General features: G+C 47.6%; 1 protein-coding gene across 8 annotated transcripts in view; it reads right to left on the bottom strand.

Annotated features, from left to right (window-relative positions):
- The window catches only part of cntln (centlein, centrosomal protein), a 725020-nt gene that overhangs the window by 345010 nt on the left and 359841 nt on the right, over nt 1-20169 (bottom strand). For all 8 annotated transcript variants that reach the window (XM_072517511.1, XM_072517513.1, XM_072517506.1 and 5 more), the window contains exons 16-17: nt 5311-5852; nt 4491-4578 (exon numbers count right to left, since the gene is read on the bottom strand). In XM_072517511.1, the coding sequence (XP_072373612.1) occupies nt 4491-4578; nt 5311-5852 (630 nt within the window). The remainder of the gene's footprint in view (nt 1-4490; nt 4579-5310; nt 5853-20169) is intronic.

Below are 20169 nucleotides of genomic sequence, written 5' to 3'. Positions count from 1 at the left end.
GAAGACTGGTGGGGGGTTGCCCGGGGAGGGGATGTCCAGGGGGACACTATCTGGCAGGTCGGGCTGCGCACAGCCAGCGCCATGTTGTACAGCGCGACCGCTGAAAATCATCGCCCTGCGCATGCGCGGCCACTGACCGGCAATACCCCAGGCCTTTATATCGGGAAGGCCGTGCATTTTACGTGGCGTGGTAGCTAGCCCCGCACCGGTCAGAGCTTAAAACCAGACACTTCCTCCAGACATAGCCTCAAAATCGGAGAATCTAGGCCCATAACCTTTATTTCTTCTTCTAAAATGGGGTGGAACAGAGTCACAGGACTGGTAATTAGCTCTAACAAGAAAAAACATTTATTAAACATGAAAAAATGTGATGATGATATCATACTTCTTTACTCCCTTGTTCCGATATTCAGAAATTAGATCCAGAAATGAGACCTCAATGTAGCAAGCAATTTAGGGGTTAAACAGGCTGAGGGGGGGGGGGGGCGGGACCTGCTAGCACAGAGTCAGCGGTATACACCCACACCTGGCCGGATTACAGTGCCTCAATCAGGCTTAATCTCATTAGTGGGGATACACAGGATGCCCCAGATCCATTGTTCTTTGGGGCACTCCTGTCTGACCAGCTATTAGCCAATTGCAGAGTCTGATGGCCTCTTTGCCCGTCAATGGGAGATTAGTTTCATATTAATAGCATGGCTCTGTTCTTTAGTATAAACGGGAATTGGGAAATTAAACAGCCAAGATAACGATGATAGGTTCAAGCCTGGAAACCCCAGCAGAGAACCTTTGTTTGAGGGGCTGGGAGGAGCTTAGAGAGAGAGAGAGAGAGAGTGAGAATGCTGTTCCGAACAGGAACAGGGGAGAAAGCTTTGGAAATTGACTGAGAGAAGTCATGAAAGTTGACACCGAGGCAGGCTTTGGACAAGGGTTCTGAAAGGATGTCCCTAACAGAATAAAAATTGTTTCATAAATGCAAGTAATGCTTTTGCCTTCCAGTGTAAATGCAGTTGCATGTTCTGTAAAGTGCTGTTTAATTGGAACTCATAGAATCCCAAGTGTAATCTGTGATTGTTAGGGTTGAAGTTAAAATTTTCTTTTCTTTCAATAAAGTTTGTTTAGAAAATAACCAAGCCCTATTTTTTATATCATCACTTCTGGAATGAATCGATCTTTCCACACCGTCTTGAAACTGTCATGGCTCTGGTTCAGTCTTTTAGCCACTGTTGAGAGCTGACTAAGTGACCATAATTTCCCCTTATCTGAACAATTAAACACAGATTTTAAGATTAACATGGATTACAAGGTACATCTTAAACTACAATGGTCTCATTAACACACAAAATCCCTTTTAACTACACAAGATGACTGTGGTAAGACACACCCCTCTCTGAACCCAAGTGAATGTCGGTGGATTTTTCCTCAAAATCACCCCAGAATGATTCTTATGCCATGGGCCACCCTGTCTCACTGCACGCCGGCTTCCAAATCACTTTCAAAAATTATGCTTTCTCTCCACTGCTTCCATCAGTGTGTCGCTTTCATGTTTTACACCTCTCCCTTCAGGCTTTTACGCAAACTCCGAGGTCCAGACACCGAGTTCCAAAATTATTTCAAATCATGTTTCCCAAATTGTAGTGCTTTCTCACAAACCTTAGCACGACTGCAGATACCTTTCTGGCACAACCCATTACCGTTTCAACTCTCTGTTATTTTACTGAACAGTAATGTGTTCTGCTTACCAGTTTCCTTTACTCCGTTTACTCCAGACTTCTTGGAAACTTCTCTTCATTTCTCTAGCTTCCTTAATTAACTGGACTTCAGGGGCGAGATTCTCCGACCCCCCGCCGGGTCGGAGAATCGCCGGGGGCTGGCGTGAATCTCGCCCCCGCCGGTTGCCGAAGTCTCCGGCACCGGATATTCGGCGGGGGCGGGAATCGCGCCGCGCCGGTTGGCGGGCCCCCCCGCTCGATTCTCCGGCCTGGATGGGCTGAAGTCCCGCCGCTAAAATGCCTGTCCCGCCGGCGTAAATTAAACCACCTACCTTACCGGCGGGACAAGGCGGCACGGGCGGGCTCCGGGGTCCTGGGGGGGGGGCGCGGGGCGATCTGGCCCCGGGGGGGTGCCCCCACGGTGGCCTGGCCCACGATCGGGGTCCACCGATCTGCGGGCGGGCCTGTGCTGTGGGGGCACTCTTTCCCTTCCGCCTCCGCCACGGTCTCCACCATGGCGGAGGCAGAAGAGACTCCCTCCAATGCGCATGCGCGGGAATGTCGTCAGCGGCCGCTGACGCTCCCGCGCATGCGCCGCCCGGAGATGTCATTTCCGCGCCAGCTGGCGGGGCACCAAAGGCCTTTTCCGCCAGCTAGCAGGGCGGAAATTCGTCCAGCGCCGACCTAGCCCCTTAAGGTTGGGGCTCGGCCCCCAAAGATGCGGAGGATTCCGCACCTTTGGGGTGGCGCGATGCCCGTCTGATTTGCGCCGTTTTGGGCGCCAGTCGGCGGACATCGCGCCGTTTCCGGAGAATTTCGCCCTAGGTTTCTGGCATCTGCCTTTGTGACCATTACATCATAGTATAGCTTTTCTTCTAGCAGGACTGAGAATGCTGTTCCCTCTTGAGTCTTCGAAAACCAACTGCTTCTAGCAGAGCTGTGAGAGCTGCCTTCTCTCTCACTACCTATCTCCAACTGCAATCAAATTAGTTAAACTTAAACGCTTCCCTACTTTACAAGGTCTCAGTTGCTAAGCAACCACTGCTAGTTTATATATTCGTGCCGAAGAATAAGCACAATAGAATCACAGTTGGAATTGAAACTAACCCCCACACATACAAATACCTTTGTCCAGCATGAATCTAACTATAGGTTTTACTCTTCAAGACACAGAAACATTAAATTAAACCCACTTAAAACCATACCTTATTTCTAATGTTTACCAAAAAAAACCTTAAAACTGCCTTTATTTTCTTAACAATGTCATTTAAAACAATGTTATGTTTCTATTATACATGTTTACTCGATTGAGTCACACACAATGTATTTACTCAACATCTACCATCATTAAGTAACCAAAGTAGTAATGCTGTCTCACCAATCGAAAATTATTTACATACTTTGCTTTTCATCTCATCATCTTACCTACAAATGTATAAAAAGGTTAAACCTCACATGTAACACCCTGCAAATGTAAACATTGAGAACACATTTTTCCAGTTTATTTTCTTTAGTTCTATTCTCATCTTGTTACAATTATTTTTTGCTAATTTATGTCCTTGTCTTATTTATGTCTTTCTCAATCTTTAGCTGCAATCTTATTATTTTATGATCGTTGTTGCCTCGATGTTCCCATACGCTTACTTCTCTGATATGTTTTGGTTCAATTCTCATTACTGGGTCCAACAGGACTCCCTCGCTTGTTGAACTTTTGACGTACTGTGAAAGGAAGGAGTCCTGCACACAATGCAAAACCTACATTCCCTCTACCCACTTCTTGAAAGTTGATTCAGGGGCAGTAAAAATCACCCTTAATGTTCGATGTCCTTTTGTTATTTGACATGATTCTTCCTCCAACTTCTTTCTTCTGTGATGTAAATTTAATTAACTCTATTGGCATGACTGATTGGGAAAACACTTGCTCGCAATTAAAGTAAAATGGCTCAAACAACCGGAAGATAAAGAATTAAAGATGAATAAATAATGAAGCCCCTATAAAGTGCAAGAAAATTAGGCTGGTGTGATTTGGACAGCAAATTTCTAATTTTATGGTCAACATTCATAGCAAACACTGTATGACAGGCACATAATTTCAGAAATAAAAGTTAATAATCCAAATTACGAGATTATCATATTCTAGAAAGCAGCAGGTCATGTATTTCACATTAACCTGAACATTCAGCAGTACTTACGCCAAAACTAATCATACTGTTCATTAATTACCAAGTGCAGAACTACTGTACCATTATAATGGTAGCCATCTATCATTTATCATAACCAAGATTACAAAATTTACAGCATAAAAACAGATGGACTATATTGTTGTCTTAACTAAGACATCAAATGAGAAAGATTCAGAATACTAAACATTACAGGCTTTAATGGATCAGAAGCTAATTCTCCAATTTGTATTCATAGATATATGGCCACAGATTATTCAAAACAATTAGATTTTTTTCAATAAATTCCACATATCATTAATATCCTGCATTCCTAACAGACCTTTCTGAGCTATAAAAATGTCAATCGACACTATTTATTTCAAGTATATTGCTTTAAGACATCTTGGAATTTACTAGCAGACTCACATACGCAAGAGAAAAATTATTTTCTCTTCATTTCTCTAAAGTGTACTCTGCAAAACATATTACTGAGTTTACTCCATATACCACCTACAGATTTAAGAGGTTGTCCCTTTAGGGGCTTTAGTCAAATTTTAACATTGATTGCTGACTGTAAAATCAGCTTTTTGTCTCCATTGAAATATTTCCTACTTACCGTACTTCTTGTTGCTGGTGGAATCCTTTGCTGAACCGTCTTCACTATCAATTCTCCCAAACTCTCAGCAGCAGTCTCCTCGGAGTCACTAGATAGAAATACAGTGGGAAAGTGTGTTTTTATTGAAAGAACAAGGCTTTACAACAGCCAGGAGTTTCAATCTTAATGCAGAAAAGTACAACTGTAAATACCCCCTGAATGAAAATTAATAAGAAAACACCTCATTTTCAGCTATCATTCAATTAACATTAGTTCAATGACTGTGCATAAAACATACATGAAATAATTAGTGTGGATGGTTCTTAATTTAAAGGATGTTAAACAGCTTGTAAGCATCTGGTAGCAAGCTAAAATAGGTCATTCAAAATTTATCTAACTAAATTAAGAGGAAAAAAATTGGTTTCTCCTCCTGGATCGACATGTCACAAGATAACTAAACTGACTTAGCAGGGTTGCCTGGGAATCCTTAGCTGTCAGTGGTGAATATGCAAAGGGCCAGCAAATTAAATCAACCTGCCAAACTGTCAATTTCAAGCCTCATGGCAGCATGGAAATGGCATCACTGAAAGAAATCATGCATTGCCTTATTCTGGATTTCCTGGCATTAATTCAAAACTTCATGCAGTTGGAGCTAATTTCACATGCAAATTTCAGTCAATACGCTTGAAGCAAGACATCCCATGACTATTCAAAAATCTGACAGGATTATTTTTTTCCCCTGCATATGAAATCGACAGTATATGAAATCCAATCTCCATTTGCTTACAGTTTGCATATCCACACTGTCCCATCTGCAGGGCCAAGTTAATGAGGACCGTACCTGGCTCCGGTTACTTCTTCCCACCCATCCTTGCTGAAGTGCTCAAAGACTCTGCTCATCTCCTTGATGGATCGGTTGAGAAAACGCTGGTACCGCTTTAGGGAATTGTTTTTCCTTCTTTTTGCTCTGGGATTGTAGCCCGTTGCTTTGCATGCACAGCTGCCATCGCCTGTTCCCTCTGCAGTCCTGATTTTGGTGGCAACAGTCTTCATCTCAAGCACTTCCTGCAGCTCCTGTATTTTCTGTAATAACTCCTCATTTTCATTTCTCAACTTCATTCTGTCTGTCATTTGCCTCTTTAGAGAGGCAGCTTCTGTTTTCAATTCTTCAATCATTGTATCTAGCTCATTTTTCTCTCTCATAATTTGTTGATTTGCCTTCATCAGTTCTCCTATTTCAATTACTTGATTATCAAACTCAGTTTGAAGTTTGCTGTAGGCAGTTTTCAATAAAGCTTTACCCTGGATCAGCTCTTCATTTGTTTCCTTCAGGTCTTTGGCTTCCCTCTGAATAGCTTTTAGCTTCTTTTCCAAATGAATGACCTGAAACAGGAAATGAATTACTTTAGGCTTAGCTTGAAACATAAGGATAATTCTCCCCCATTATTTTGAACAGAACCTCACAATCACTTGGCCCGCAAGGTCCCAGCCTATTTCCTGTCTGTATTGAGTTAGGTCGTTTCATCTAGAGGCAAAAGAACTATTGAAATTGAAGTTGGTGGCTCGGAAAGCGAAAAGAAAATAGTCACTGCTGAAACTGACAAAACCCCCTCATTCCGATTATTGGCAGCCAGTGGGAAATTAATACACTGACTGACTGTATTTAAAAGTGCATTGGTAACATGCTTAAAGCAGCAGAGCATCACAGATCGGAAGATTCTTGGGAAACAGCTCCTGCAGCCAGTTCGATGGAGTCCGAGATGAGAAAGGTTCTAAGCAGTGGCAAAGCCTGGTCCCCTTGTCCACCAAGCAGAAGTTCCTGCTGCAGGAAGCTGCACCAATCTGTAACAGGAGCAATCTCCAAGGTGTGAAATGACATGGCAATATAGTCAGAAAAAACACTGAACTCCTATTAATCCAAATGACTGCAAGTGAGATCCCTTGTAAATACTGCTCCAGCCATGTCACTCATGCTCCAAGGCCAGTCCTGCAAGGGATTAATGGGCAGATTGGATGCTGCTCGGAATTTTCTTCTTGCCAGTTCAAAGTGTCAGGGTTTCAATGGCATCATGGGCCCCAGGTTTCAATATATTCATCAGTTTATAAAAATCATGAATCCAGAAGTGGAATGGGGCAGATGGAATCCCAATTTTAACCACTCACCTGTCTTGTTCCCGCCAAGCGGATAGTGTTAGAATTGGGGCTACAGTTTCACTTACATGTCCATACTGCAAAGAATTAAACATGGTTTTTAATTAAGGCTGAGCATCCCTTATTCAAAGTTACGAAATTCGAAAAGCTCTGAAATCGGCACTTTTTTTCGAGCGACAAAATAATAATAATCTTTATTAGTGTCACAAGTAGACATACATTAACACTGCAATGAAGTTACTGTAAAGTCCCCTAGTCGCCACACTCCAGCGCTTGTTCGGCTTCACTGAGGGAGAATTCAGAATGTCCAATTCACCTAACAGCACGTCTTTCAGGACAAGTGGGAGGAAACTGGAGCACCCGGAGGAAACCCACGCAGACAAGGGGAGAACGTGCAGACTTCGCACAGTGACCCAAACCAGAAATCGAACCTGGGTTCCTTGCGCTGTGAAGCAACAGTGCTAACCACTGTGCTACCATGCCACCCAAATCATGTTTCTAGTAAAACATGTTGTTCACCCGAGAACTGTGAGCTATGCGACGTTTCACAACTATACCGATACAGGTATTGCATTTCGAATAAGTGACGCTCAACCTGTAATTACGTTGCTACACTAGGCAGCATGTGCAGTGGACTCGGTCCCCTGGCTAATTAAGTGGTGGAACACATATTGAACTCCTCATCCTATTACGTGCTCAAGTTCTGCTCAGCAACGGCAGATGCTTAGTCAACAGCAAAAGGGACACGAAAATTGAAGATAACTGTCACATCACCACTATGCAATTCTGGGGTAGTTGAAAACTGGTGGAGCCCTGCAAATGCAGGAGGGGGTGCGTAAGTGACAGGGCGGCAGGCTAGTCAATGCAACAAACCTCAAAGAAACAAGTCAATAGAAGAGTGGCATTTTTTGGCTAACAACTGGATTGTCTATTTTTAATGGAAGTTTTGGAAAATGATTTCATAAATTATAACATTATTCAATTTAGTACAGGAGCTTATAATATAAAAAATAAGAATCTACCACCGAACAAATTTTACCTAAAATGGGCTGAAGAGCAATGCAGTTTTAAATAGATTTGAATTTTCATCAACCTTGTATGAATAGAAAGTCATAACATCTCTTACAGTGGAACATTTTAGCAGTTAATCAGACAAAATCTCATTTTTAAATTGAATTTTCTCAAAGACAATGCAGTAAGATTTGCAAGCATAAAACATGTTGAAAAATCCTTCGCTGTAGGGCCCGTACAGAATTAAATTTAAGCACTTGAAAAATGAAGAATATATTCTGACTGATCCCTCATCTTAAATGACTTGTACAAGAAAGGCTATAGTCTGTAATACTACTCACTGCTGCTGTCAACTTTTAACTGCCTATTACACTAAAGAATACAAAGAAAAAGGTTCTAATACATTTCAAGCCCCAGTCTAGTAGACATTTCCATGTGACATTGCAGCTCAGTAATATAATACATCCAATATTAATGTCTGACCGAACAATTCAGCCCTGTCAGCTTTGGACAACTATACATTTTATCATATTATTGTCTCTTTTTAAGACAAGTTAGACATACATACAAAATGCCTACAAGATTCTTACCCGAGGCAATTTTCCCTGTCTTTTTCAGTTTTACCTGACCCCTGGAAGTAAAACATGCAACCTCTCTAAAAATTACAGTTGTTCTTCTATATTGGAGATGATGAAATGAAATAATTCCTCTGACATCCCTGGGCTGCAGTACACAAATTATTTCAATTACATATTCCTCCTAAAGACAAATGAATATGAGCATTTCCTGTGCTGTACATTATTATATTTAACATGATGTTTGTCATTCTGTAATAATGCGATGACAGCTTTCATTACCTGACCATATGGCACTTGTTACAACGACACACAACAGTATTATCTCCTCTAAATTACTCCCTACAAGTTAATACACAATTCGCAAAATACCACCAATAGCTCCCAGCTCCTCTACACAAATATCACCAGCATCTTTAGGGTACATTTGGAATTCAAGTTGTCAATTCGGGAAAAACAGAATGCAAAATAAATATAACCGTTCGCAGATATTAACACTGCTGCAAAAGGAAACCTTTGAATTGCCATGGCACTCATATAGCTAGTCACAAGGGATACTTAATACATAAGAATTGGATCTAAAAGCTGTTCTGCAAATGTAGCACGTACTCCCAGTTTTAGAATTATTTAAATAGTTCATTGGCAGAAAATAGCATCAGTATTTAGAAATGGATTTTAATTTTTCAATTTAACATTGTAAATACACTCTGGTAAAATATGAACAATCTTGCAACACCGATTTCTGGCTCCGTGATTCAGAATGTGAAAGATGAACCCAAAATTCATGATACTGAATGCAATTATACTTGTGAAATCCTAACTGTGAATTAAACAAGATCGTAGGGTAGACTTTCAACTGGCAATGTAGCTCGGGCTACCACAGAGAAACCATCCAATTTTCAGTTAAGTCTATGCCCACATGTCAAAAACAAGATTATAATAATCCTCCTGAGACCCATGGGAACACGTTGATCGATCTACCGTGGGTCTCGTATAATACAAGTTACCCCGCTAGTGCACGGAGTCCCGCCCAGCTGGGACTCGTAAACCCCCCTTTAAAAGCCGGCCTGGACTAGGACAGCACGGGGGCAGCATGGTAGCATTGTGGATAGCACAATTGCTTCACAGCACCAGGGACCCAGGTTCGATTCCAGCTTGGGTCACTGTCTGTGCGGAGTCTGCACATCCTCCCCATGTGTGCGTGGGTTTCCTCCGGGTGCTCCGGTTTCCTCCCACAGTCCAAAGTTGTGCAGGTTAGGTGGATTGGCCATGATAAATTGCCCTTAGTGTCCAAAATTGCCCTTAGTGTTGGGTGGGGTTACTGGGGTATGGGGATAGGGTGGAGGTGTTGACCTTGGGTAGGGTGCTCTTTCCAAGAGCCGGTGCAGACTTGACGGGCCGAATGGCCTCCTTCTGCACTGTAAATTCTATGAAGGACCGGCACTTCAGGAAGCCCGACCGAGACCTTTGAGTTGGAAGTTGTTTTGTGGCCTTTACATTAGTTAAATAAACGTTGTTCAACTGACCTTCTCGGGCCTCCTGAGATTTTATACTGGCGACGAGGGAAAAAAACAGCACTGTGATTCTGGACGTCCTGGCCTCACCGGAATACCCCAATACGGGAGTGAGGTCAGCAGGATTTTAAAAATGTTTCATTTTGGGAGGCTTTGAAACAGGCATAGCAGTCTGGGCCCAGTATATCAAGCCAATACGGTAATTGTACTAGGAAATCGGTACCAGCGGAGATGATTGACAGAAGGCAATGCTTCTGACCGTCTGCTGGGCCCAGACATTCAGCGTGATCAAGAGCCTCGCCTACACTGTGGCTCCAGAATAGAAATCCTTCAGCGAGCTTGTGGAACTTGTCACGAATCACTATGACCCCCAAGCTGTCTATAATCATGCAACGGTACCAGTTCAATACAGCCGGGTGAACCCGGTGACGGAATTCTGAACGCGTCTTTGTAAGTTAGCAGAACATTGTGACTTCAGTCCATCCCTCCCTGATGACAAGAGATCGTTTGATGTGTGGAACCAACAATATGGCAACCCAGAGAAAGCTAGAAGCAGAGCCGGCCACGGACCTGAAAAAGTGCCAAAAAATTGTCCCTCTCCGTGAAAATGTGGAAAAAGAGATCCAGGATGTTCCAGGGTTCTGTTGATTATGACGTTCACAGTGCTGGGCAACTCCCCTTCCGAAGAATGTCGGCCTCCGAGGACAGTGCTCCCGTAATTCAGTCCACCAAGACAACTACTGACAGTACAATATCGCAAACAGACTCGATGGCCAAGGGCCACCATGGTCCATCGGGACATCACCCTGGAAGGCCAGGAGGTGTACCCACAACAGTGCTGCACCTGCGCTCGCAGGACCTGTGGTGGTTGAGGCCACCAGAACCGACAGAGAACGTGTCGCCCTGGCCAGGTGACACAGATGCCCCGAGCCAGGGTTTTGCACATTGCCCCATCCGAGGAGGAAGATTTAATGCAGCTGAATTGCATCCCAGCCCCAAAGTAGCCCCAATTAAGATAAAGCGTCAAGTCAACGGTCACCCCCTGGACATGCAAATCGACAGGGGCTGCTGGCTCTATTATCAGTCAACAAATCTTCTCCTGGGCTTGAGTGAAACCAAGGCCTGGCTGGCAACCTACACCAAGGGGTCGTTGACCATCATTGGTACTACGGTGACCTCAGTCACCCACAGACAACAGGCAGTTAGGCTACCACTGCTGGTGGTGCAAGAACCTGGACTATTTAAGGATACAATTGGTCACAGAGATTTTGCCTGGACTGGCAACAAATCTTCTGGATGGGTACTGGCGGCCTGTACAAAGTCCTCTGAAAGTATCTGGAGGTTTTCCAGGAGTGCCTGGGAAAAATAAAGGAGGCCAGAGCGAAACTTTATGTTGACCCGGAGGCCCAACCTAAATACTTCAGGGCCCAACCACTCTCAAACACCCTGCTTTCAAAAGTAGACAATGAATTGACATGACTAGAGAGCTTGGGCATCATATGCCTGGTCTAATTTGCAGAGTGGGCAGTGCCAGTAGTCCCATTGTTGACACCAGACAAGTCAGTCAGACAAGTACAGCAATTATAAGATGACAGCGAATAGGGCCTCCCATTTGGGCCAGTTCCTCATGTCGCGTGCAGAAGACCTGTATGCGAAGTAAGCCAGGGGCCACTCATTCACGAAATTCGACTGTGAGCCATGGCGTACCTTGAATTGGAGTTAGACGTGGCACCATGGAAGTATGTTACCATCAACATCCACAGAGGGTGGTAAGAATTCACCCGGCTTCCTTCGGGGTATCATCAGCGTTTGTGATTTTTCAGTAGGTGATGGAAAACATGCAAGGGCTTCCCAGCGAGGCTGTCTACCTGGACGATGTGTTCATTACAGGAGTCACCGCGAATGAGCACCTGGGCAACTTGGAAGAGGTGGCGGTTTACAGACCTGGGTGCCCGCCTGAAGAGGGACAAGTGTGTGTTCTTGGCGAAAGCATTCATGTGCCTTCGATATTGCGCCAATAAGGACGGGTTGCATCCAGTCGAGGAAAACGTCAAGCTGTCAGGGGAGCCCCGACACCTCAAAACACAACCGAGCTGAGGTTGATTTTGGGGCTCGTAAATTATTATGGAAGGAATAACAGGAATGCGGAATATTTGGAAGGAATAACAGGAATGCGGAATATTTGGCTAATGGTAAAGTTCTTGAAAGTGTGGATGAGCAGAGGGATCTAGGTGTCCATGTACATAGATCCCTGAAAGTTGCCACCCAGGTTGATAGGGTTGTGAAGAAGGCCAATGGAGTGTTGGCCTTTATTGGTAGAGGGATTGAGTTCCGGAGTCGGGAGGTCATGTTGCAGCTGTACAGAACTCTGGTACGGCCGCATTTGGAGTATTGCGTACAGTTCTGGTCACCGCATTATAGGAAGGACGTGGAGGCTTTGGAGCGGGTGCAGAGGAGATTTACCAGGATGTTGCCTGGTATGGAGGGAAAATCTTATGAGGAAAGGCTGATGGACTTGAGGTTGTTTTCGTTGGAGAGAAGAAGGTTAAGAGGAGACTTAATAGAGGCATACAAAATGATCAGGGGGTTAGATAGGGTGGACAGTGAGAGCCTTCTCCCGCGGATGGAAATGGCTGGCACGAGGGGACATAGCTTTAAACTGAGGGGTAATAGATATAGGACAGAGGTCAGAGGTAGGTTCTTTACGCAAAGAGTAGTGAGGCCGTGGAATGCCCTACCTGCTACAGTAGTGAACTCGCCAACATTGAGGGCATTTAAAAGTTTATTGGATAAACATATGGATGATAATGGCATAGTGTAGGTTAGATGGCTTTTGTTTCGGTGCAACATCGTGGGCCGAAGGGCCTGTACTGCGCTGTATCGTTCTATGTTCTATGTTAAGTTCATCCCAAATCTGGCTACGTTATAGGGCGCTATTGATGAAAAATGGGCAAGGAAAGCATCGCAGGAGGAAGCATTTCCCAGAGTGACGCCAGTTATTGTTATTTAAGCCACCATCCGTTGAGGTAACTCACCCTCACTTGCGATGCTTCCCCGTACAGCATTGGAGCAGGGCTACTCCACTGATGGGACGATGAGACGGAACGCCCGATAGCATATACTTCCAGAAGCCTGCCCGATGCAGAGAGCCACTGCGCAGAGAGATAAAAGACTGGCTGTGATATACACAGGAAAAAGATTTCACCAGTACATCTCTGGGCATCATTTCATGTTGACTATTGGCCATAAGTCCTTACTTGGTCTCTTTAAGGAGGACAAGATGATTCCACCAATAGCTGAGCACTGATATTGGCGGCTTACGGGTACATCTTTGAACATTGTCCTGGAGCACAAATCGCACGTGCGGACGCCCTCAGCCACCTCCCACTCCCTGTAAGCACCCCCCTCACCCCGCCGGTAACGGACAATGCCATGTTAACGCGCAACTTCATGGACACCCTACCCGTGATAGCCGCACAAATCTGCACATGGGCACAACGGGCCCTGCACTGGCCTATTTTATGAAGCAACAACAGCTCAGTGTAGAGGGTGGCATCCTCCTGTGGGGAGATCGCGTGGTCATCCCGCGGCCGGGTCAGCGCACAATCTTACAAGATTTGCATAGCGGACGCCCAGGTATTTCAAAGAAGAAAATGCTCGCAAGGTGTTACTTGTGGTGGCCAGGACTCGACGGCGACATCGAGCGAATGGTACAGCAATGTGCGGCTTGCCAGGAACACCAGAAACACCCTCGCTCCACCCTTGGAAATGGCACCGAACCCGCCGGGACATTTATGGGTTCAATGTTTCTGATTCTTATAGATGCCCATTGGACGTGCACGGTATATAGTCCCTGACACGTCCCCACAGCTTGTAGAAGCGCAATCAGGCAACAATCCACTGTGGACTTTGGGGGTAGGGGGCAGGAAGCATGTAATAACCCTCATGAGACCCATGGAGTCATATCGCTTGATCTCTCTGTGAGACTTACAGAATGCGAGCTTTCCCGCTGGTGGGCGGAGGCCTGCCCAGCTGGGCATCATAAACCCGCCCTTGAAAAGCCTGCTACACTGGGACCAGCACTTCCATTAGTTCCAACTGGGACCTTCTGTGGGTTGCTGATTTGCCCTGTAAGTTGCACTGTGGGGTTGCTGATTTGCCCTGTAAGTTGCACTGTGGGGTTGCTGATTTGCCCTGTAAATTAACCAAGAAATCACCCTGACCCCAGAGAAATAACAAACTGTTAAAAAGAGTGAATGGAATTTCTTGTGGGTGCCAACAATCCACTCGTTTGAAATTGGAGCACCTCCTGTGGAAAGTCTGAGCCTAAACATTTCATTCATTGTGAACTGATTTACAGATATAGGGCGAAATGTGCCCGAAACGGCGCGATGTCCGCCGACTGGCGCCCAAAACGGCACCAATCAGACGGGCATCGCGCCGCCCACAAGGTGCGGAATGCTCCGCATCTTTGGGGGCCGAGCCCAAACATTGAGGGGCTAGGACGACGCCGGAGGAATTTCCGCCCTGCCAGCTGGCGGAAACGGCCTTTGTTGCCCCGCCAGCTGGCGCGGAAATGACATCTCCGGGCTGCGCATGCGCGGGAGCGTCAGCGGCCGCTGACAGTTTCCCGCGCATGCGCAGTGGAGGGAGTCTCTTCCACCTCCGCCATGGTGGAGACCGTGGCGGAGGCGGAAGGGAAAGAGTGCCCCCACGGCACAGGCCCGCCCGCGGATCGGTGGGCCCCGATCGTGGGCCAGGCCACCGTGGGGGACCACCTGGGGCCAGATCGCCCCGTGCCCCCCCCCAGGACCCCGGAGCCCGCCCACGCCGCCTTGTCCCGCCGTTCAAAAGGTGGTTTAATCCACGCCGGCGGGACAGGCAATTTATCAGCGGGACTTCGGCCCATCTGGGCCGGAGAATCGAGCGGGGGGGCCCGCCAACTGGCGCGGCCCGATTCCCGCCCCCGCCGAATAGCCGGTGCCGGAGACTTCGGCAACCGGCGGGGGCAGGATTCACGGCAGCCACCGGCGTTTCTCCAACCCGGCGGGGGGTTGGAGAATGACGCCCATAGTTCCTGATGTAGAAATCAGTAAAAAGCAGGGGTGGAATTCTCCCCACACGGCGCGATGTCCACCGACTGGCGCCCAAAACGGCGCCAATCAGACGGGCATCTTTGGGGGCCGAGCCCCAACATTGAGGGGCTAGGCCGGCGCCGGAGGGATTTCCGCCCCGCCAGCTGGCGGAAACGGCCTTTGTTGCCCCGCCAGCTGGCGCGGAAATGACATGTCGGGGCGGCGCATGCGTGGGAGCGTCAGTGGCCGCTGACAGTTTCCCGCGCATGCGCAGTGGGGAGAGTCTCTTCCGCCTCCGCCATGGTGGAGACCGTTGCGGAGGCGGAAGGGAAAGAGTGCCCCCACGGCACAGGCACGCCCGCGGATCGGTGGGCCCCGATCGCGGGGGCACCTCCCGGGGTCAGATCGCCCTGTGCCCCCCCCAGGACCCCGGAGCCCTCCCGCGCCGCCTTGTCCCGCCGGTAAATAGGTACTTTAATTTACGCCGGCGGGACAGGCAATTTATCGGCGGGACTTCGGACCATACGGGCCGGAGAATCGAGCGGGGAGGCCCGTCAACCGGCGCGGCCCGATTCCCGCCCCCGCCGAATATCCGGTACCGGAGACTTCGACAACCGGCAGGGGCGGGATTCACGGCGGCCAACGGCCATTCTCCGACCCGCTGGGGGGTCGGAGAATGACGCCCCAGAAGTGTGTTGGAGTGGTAGTGCCTATACCGCTAGACCAAAACCTCCAGATGTGAGTCCAAAGCAAGGACCTGTTGGCCACAGAAGGACACAATTAATTTGGCTGATAATCAGCTCGGAAATCCTTGCACCATTCCCACCACTATTCCCCAAAGGATACGACACAGTAGATGGGTGTGGAGACATGCTAACCACAACAATGAAAAAGATTGTTTCAACAATACAAGAAACATTCCTTCCATCCCTAAAATCTAGATTTCAGATCGACAATGACCCCCAACGAGCAGCAACCTAATTATAAAATTCTCAGCCATGTTTTAAATCCCTCCACAGTCTCACTCGTTCCTATCTCTGCAACCACCTTCAGCACTATAACTTTCCAGGATCCCCAATTCGACTCTCTTGAATGTCCAAATTTTAATCACCCCACCATCAGCAGCCGTGTTTTAGCTGCCTCTGTCCTAAGCTTTGGAATTTTCTCCCTAAACCTCACGTCTTTCTCAAACCCTCTCACCTTTAAGGTGCTCCTCAAAATACACTTTGTTTGAGCAAACATTGTCATCCTCCCCAATATCTCATTGCCTGGTTGGGTGACAAATGTTAGCTGATGACATTCCTGTGAAGCACCTTGATACATTTTAACTACAGAAAGGCACGGTATAAATACAAGTTATAGTTGTTGTAAACCACTGTTGGTGGATTTTGGAATCTCTGCATTTACCCTGTGGGGCAGGAGGAAAACAGCTGAATTTGTTTAGAAATGGCAACCTTCTTTGCTGCCCCAGGCCCAGTTGCTGTAATTTATCAGTCAGGCCTGCAAATGGCCGGCCACATTCCCACCTGTCGTTTGCCTGAGGTTGTGGTGATGAGCCTCAGGGCTCCCTCTGACACAATCGCACCGGATCCGGCCCCCATGTACTTCCAGCATCTGCATTAGGCCAAATACCTCCAGCCCCTTCCTGGAAATGAAGGGTTTTGTTATTTAATTAAGCAAACACATTGAAAATAAAATCTTATACTGACAAATGCAAACCATTCCAAATCAGGTTCAAAAGCGAGGGACAAAGCTATGTACCGTGGAGAACTGATCAGCAGAGACTGGGCTTTCAAATTCTATCAGCTGTGGAGAAGCATTTAAAGCAGTAAGATAACACTGGGGTGCGGAATTACAACTGTGCAGGTTTATAACGGTTAATGGGAGGCATTTACAAAGAAAATTCCTACATCACGGTCGGGACTCCCATTGTGAGTCCATCCCGCTACCACGGGCAGCGAGGACAAAGAACTCTGCCAGAACCCCGTTCACTGCAGCGGGACAGGAGAATCCCGCTGCCGGGAACGGGCAGAGAATCCCGCAGCAGGGAACGGGCGGAGAATTCCGCTGGTGTGAACGGACGGAGAATCCCGCCGGTGTGAACGGACGGAGAATCCCGCTGGTGGGAACGGACAGAGAATCCCGCAGGTGTGAGCGGACGGAGAATCCCGCTGGAGTGAACGGACGGAGAATCCCGCTGGTGTGAACGGACGGAGAATCCCGCCGGTGTGAACGGACGGAGAATCTCGCCGGTGTGAACGGACGGAGAATCCCGCCGGTGTGAACGGACGGAGAATCCCGCCGGTGTGAACGGACAGAGAATCCCGCTGGTGTGAACGGACGGAGAGTCCCGCCGGTGTGAACGGACAGAGAATCCCACTGGTGTGAACGGACGGAGAATCCCGCTGCCGGGAACGGACAGAGAATCCCGCTGGTGTGAACGGGCGGAGAATCCCGCCGGTGTGAACGGGCGGAGAATCCCGCTGGTGTGAACGGACAGAGAATCCCGCCGGTGTGAACGGGCGGAGAATCCCGCTGGTGTGAACGGATGGAGAATCCCACCGGTGTGAGCGGACGGAGAATCCCGCTGGAGTGAACGGACGGAGAATCCCGCTGGTGTGAACGGACGGAGAATCCCGCTGGTGTGAACGGAAGGAGATTCCCGCTGGTGTGAACGGGCGGAGAATCCCGCTGGTGTGAACGGACGGAGAATCCCGCTGCCGGGAACGGAGGGAGAATCCCGCTGGTGTGAACGGACGGAGAATCCCGCTGGTGTGAGCGGACGGAGAATTCCGCTGGTGTGAGCGGACGGAGAATTCCGCTGGTGTGAACGGACGGAGAATCCCGCCGGTGTGAGCGGACGGAGAATCCCACTGGTGTGAACGGACAGAGAATCCCGCCGGTGTGAACGGACAGAGAATCCCGCTGGTGTGAACGGACGGAGAATCCCGCAGGTGTGAGCGGACGGAGAATTCCGCTGGTGTGAACGGACGGAGAATCCCGCTGGTGTGAACGGACAGAGAATCCCGCCGGTGTGAACGGACGGAGAATCCCTCTGTCGGGAACGGACAGAGAATCCCGCCGGTGTGAACGGACGGAGAATCCCGCTGGTGTGAACGGACGGAGAATTCCGCTGGTGTGAACGGACAGAGAATCCCGCTGGTGTGAGCGGACGGAGAATTCCGCTGGTGTGAACGGACGGAGAATCCCTCTGTCGGGAACGGACAGAGAATTCCGCTGGCGTGAACGGACGGAGAATCCCGCTGGTGTGAACGGACGGAGAATTCCGCTGGTGTGAACGGACAGAGAATCCCGCTGGTGTGAACGGAAGGAGATTCCCGCTGGTGTGAACGGACGGAGAATTCCGCTGGTGTGAACGGACGGAGAATCCGGCTGGAGTGAACGGACGGAGAATTCCGCTGGTGTGAGCGGACGGAGAATTCCGCTGGTGTGAACGGACGGAGACTCCCGCTGGTGTGAACGGACGGAGAATTCCGCTGGTGTGAACGGACAGAGAATCCCGCTGGTGTGAGCGGACGGAGAATTCCGCTGGTGTGAATAGACAGAGAATCCCTCTGTCGGGAACGGACGGAGAATCCCGCTGGTGTGAACGGACGGAGAATCCCGCTGGTGTGAGCGGACGGAGAATCTCGCGGGTGTGAACGGACGGAGAATCCCGCTGGTGTGAACGGACGGAGACTCCCGCTGGTGTGAACGGACAGAGAATCCCGCTGGTGTGAACGGACAGAGAATCCCGCTGGTGTGAGCGGACGGAGAATTCCGCTGGTGTGAACGGTCGGAGAATCGCTGGTGTGAACGGACAGAGAATCCCGCTGGTGTGAACGGACAGAGAATCCCGCTGGCGTGAACGGACAGTGTCCCACCGCTCCTGTGTAGAATATACTGAGTAAAGCTCTGGGGAATTCCACTATTAACTGGTTTCCTAAGACACTTCACCATTTGGTTGTCAGCCTTTAAGCCAAGTACTTTAATCATGCACTGGGTTTATTTTTGAGAATTATTTGTTTGGAGTGTTTCCACGATCAGGTTATATCCTTGATGTTATTTTCATTTCTATTAATGTAATTCTTACCCATGAAGATTCTGCTTTTTATACTTAATAAGGCAAAAAGTTGAATAAAAACATTTTTAAACGTCCAATAAATGCTGCACGTTTGCAGTGAAATGAAGGTAATGTAAGAATGTGTCATTTAGAACATTTTTTATTCAGCGTAAGCTTATTCATATTCAGCAACGAAATGCGCTAATAATGAAGCTTCAATGCATGATTAATGCCTAAAAGTGTTCCTCTGCTGAATGATGTTTCAGAGATCTGCGCCTAATTTGAATACCTGTATTCTTCTGCACCAGAAAACGGATACATGTTTTTTTATGACACAGAAGATCGACGATTAACATAATTTATGTATCAGCACTCAGTTTTGGATGCTGCATTGGCTTTAGTCCCCCCAAACTTTCCAACTTTCTCTTTCACGGCCATTCCCATTTTAAACAGTACACGGCACTGTTTAAAAATGCAGATTCAACCAGAGAGAAGCATGAGAGTTCCTCGCATTATAAGAAATGTTATGTTAGTGAGAAATCACAGACAGCAACACAACCAAAACCATCACTAACCAGTGACTGACAGCTTCAAATAACGGCTGGTTTTAAGGGACTGTAACCAATGTGCTATCAGAATAACGGCAGGTTTATTTTTTGGCTGGTGTTACAAGTGTGAGGTTTGATAACGATGATTTGTTTTAGAATGTCCCTCAAATTTAAGGCAAAGTGGAGTAGTCAAGAGGGAGTGTGATCTTCCACTGGTTCAGCCCAATGAAGTGTAACCTAGTTGCCATGGGGGCTGGGGTCCCAGGGCAAGTCTTATTGAAACCCAAGTGTCAAGTTTCACACCAGGACACAAAGAAATGAGCAGCTGGCTTAGCTATGGACAGACGTACCATCTCAGAAGGGGAAAGAGAGAGAAAGAAAGAGAGAGAGAGACTGAGAAACAACAGCTGCTCTGGCTACAGAACAAAGGATTGTTCTCTTGTTTTATAAAGGATTGTTCTCTGGTAGCCACCAGGCAGAATGCTGGTGGAGCTGGTTTTCTGCTCGGAAAGATGAGACATGTAGAGATTCAAGGACAATTGGAGCCTGGTCCTGGCGTGGCCAGGAGAAGGAATAATCAGAATGGATCTTGCTGCTAGATGTCAATTCAAGAATTTTCAGAAGACGGAGGGACAGACAATGAACGTTACAACTCAACAAAACGGTCGGAGGCTAGCATGCTGGAAGATGAAAATAACTTTGGGCTACTTCTGTAAAGACTACAGTTCTGCAGAGAGTGTAATGTATAAGCAAAATCCGCCGA

The sequence above is a fragment of the Scyliorhinus torazame genome, chromosome 9 (assembly GCF_047496885.1).
Source record: "Scyliorhinus torazame isolate Kashiwa2021f chromosome 9, sScyTor2.1, whole genome shotgun sequence".
In the NCBI taxonomy this organism is placed as follows: domain Eukaryota; kingdom Metazoa; phylum Chordata; class Chondrichthyes; order Carcharhiniformes; family Scyliorhinidae; genus Scyliorhinus; species Scyliorhinus torazame.
This window is presented reverse-complemented; position numbering and strand designations above follow the sequence as displayed.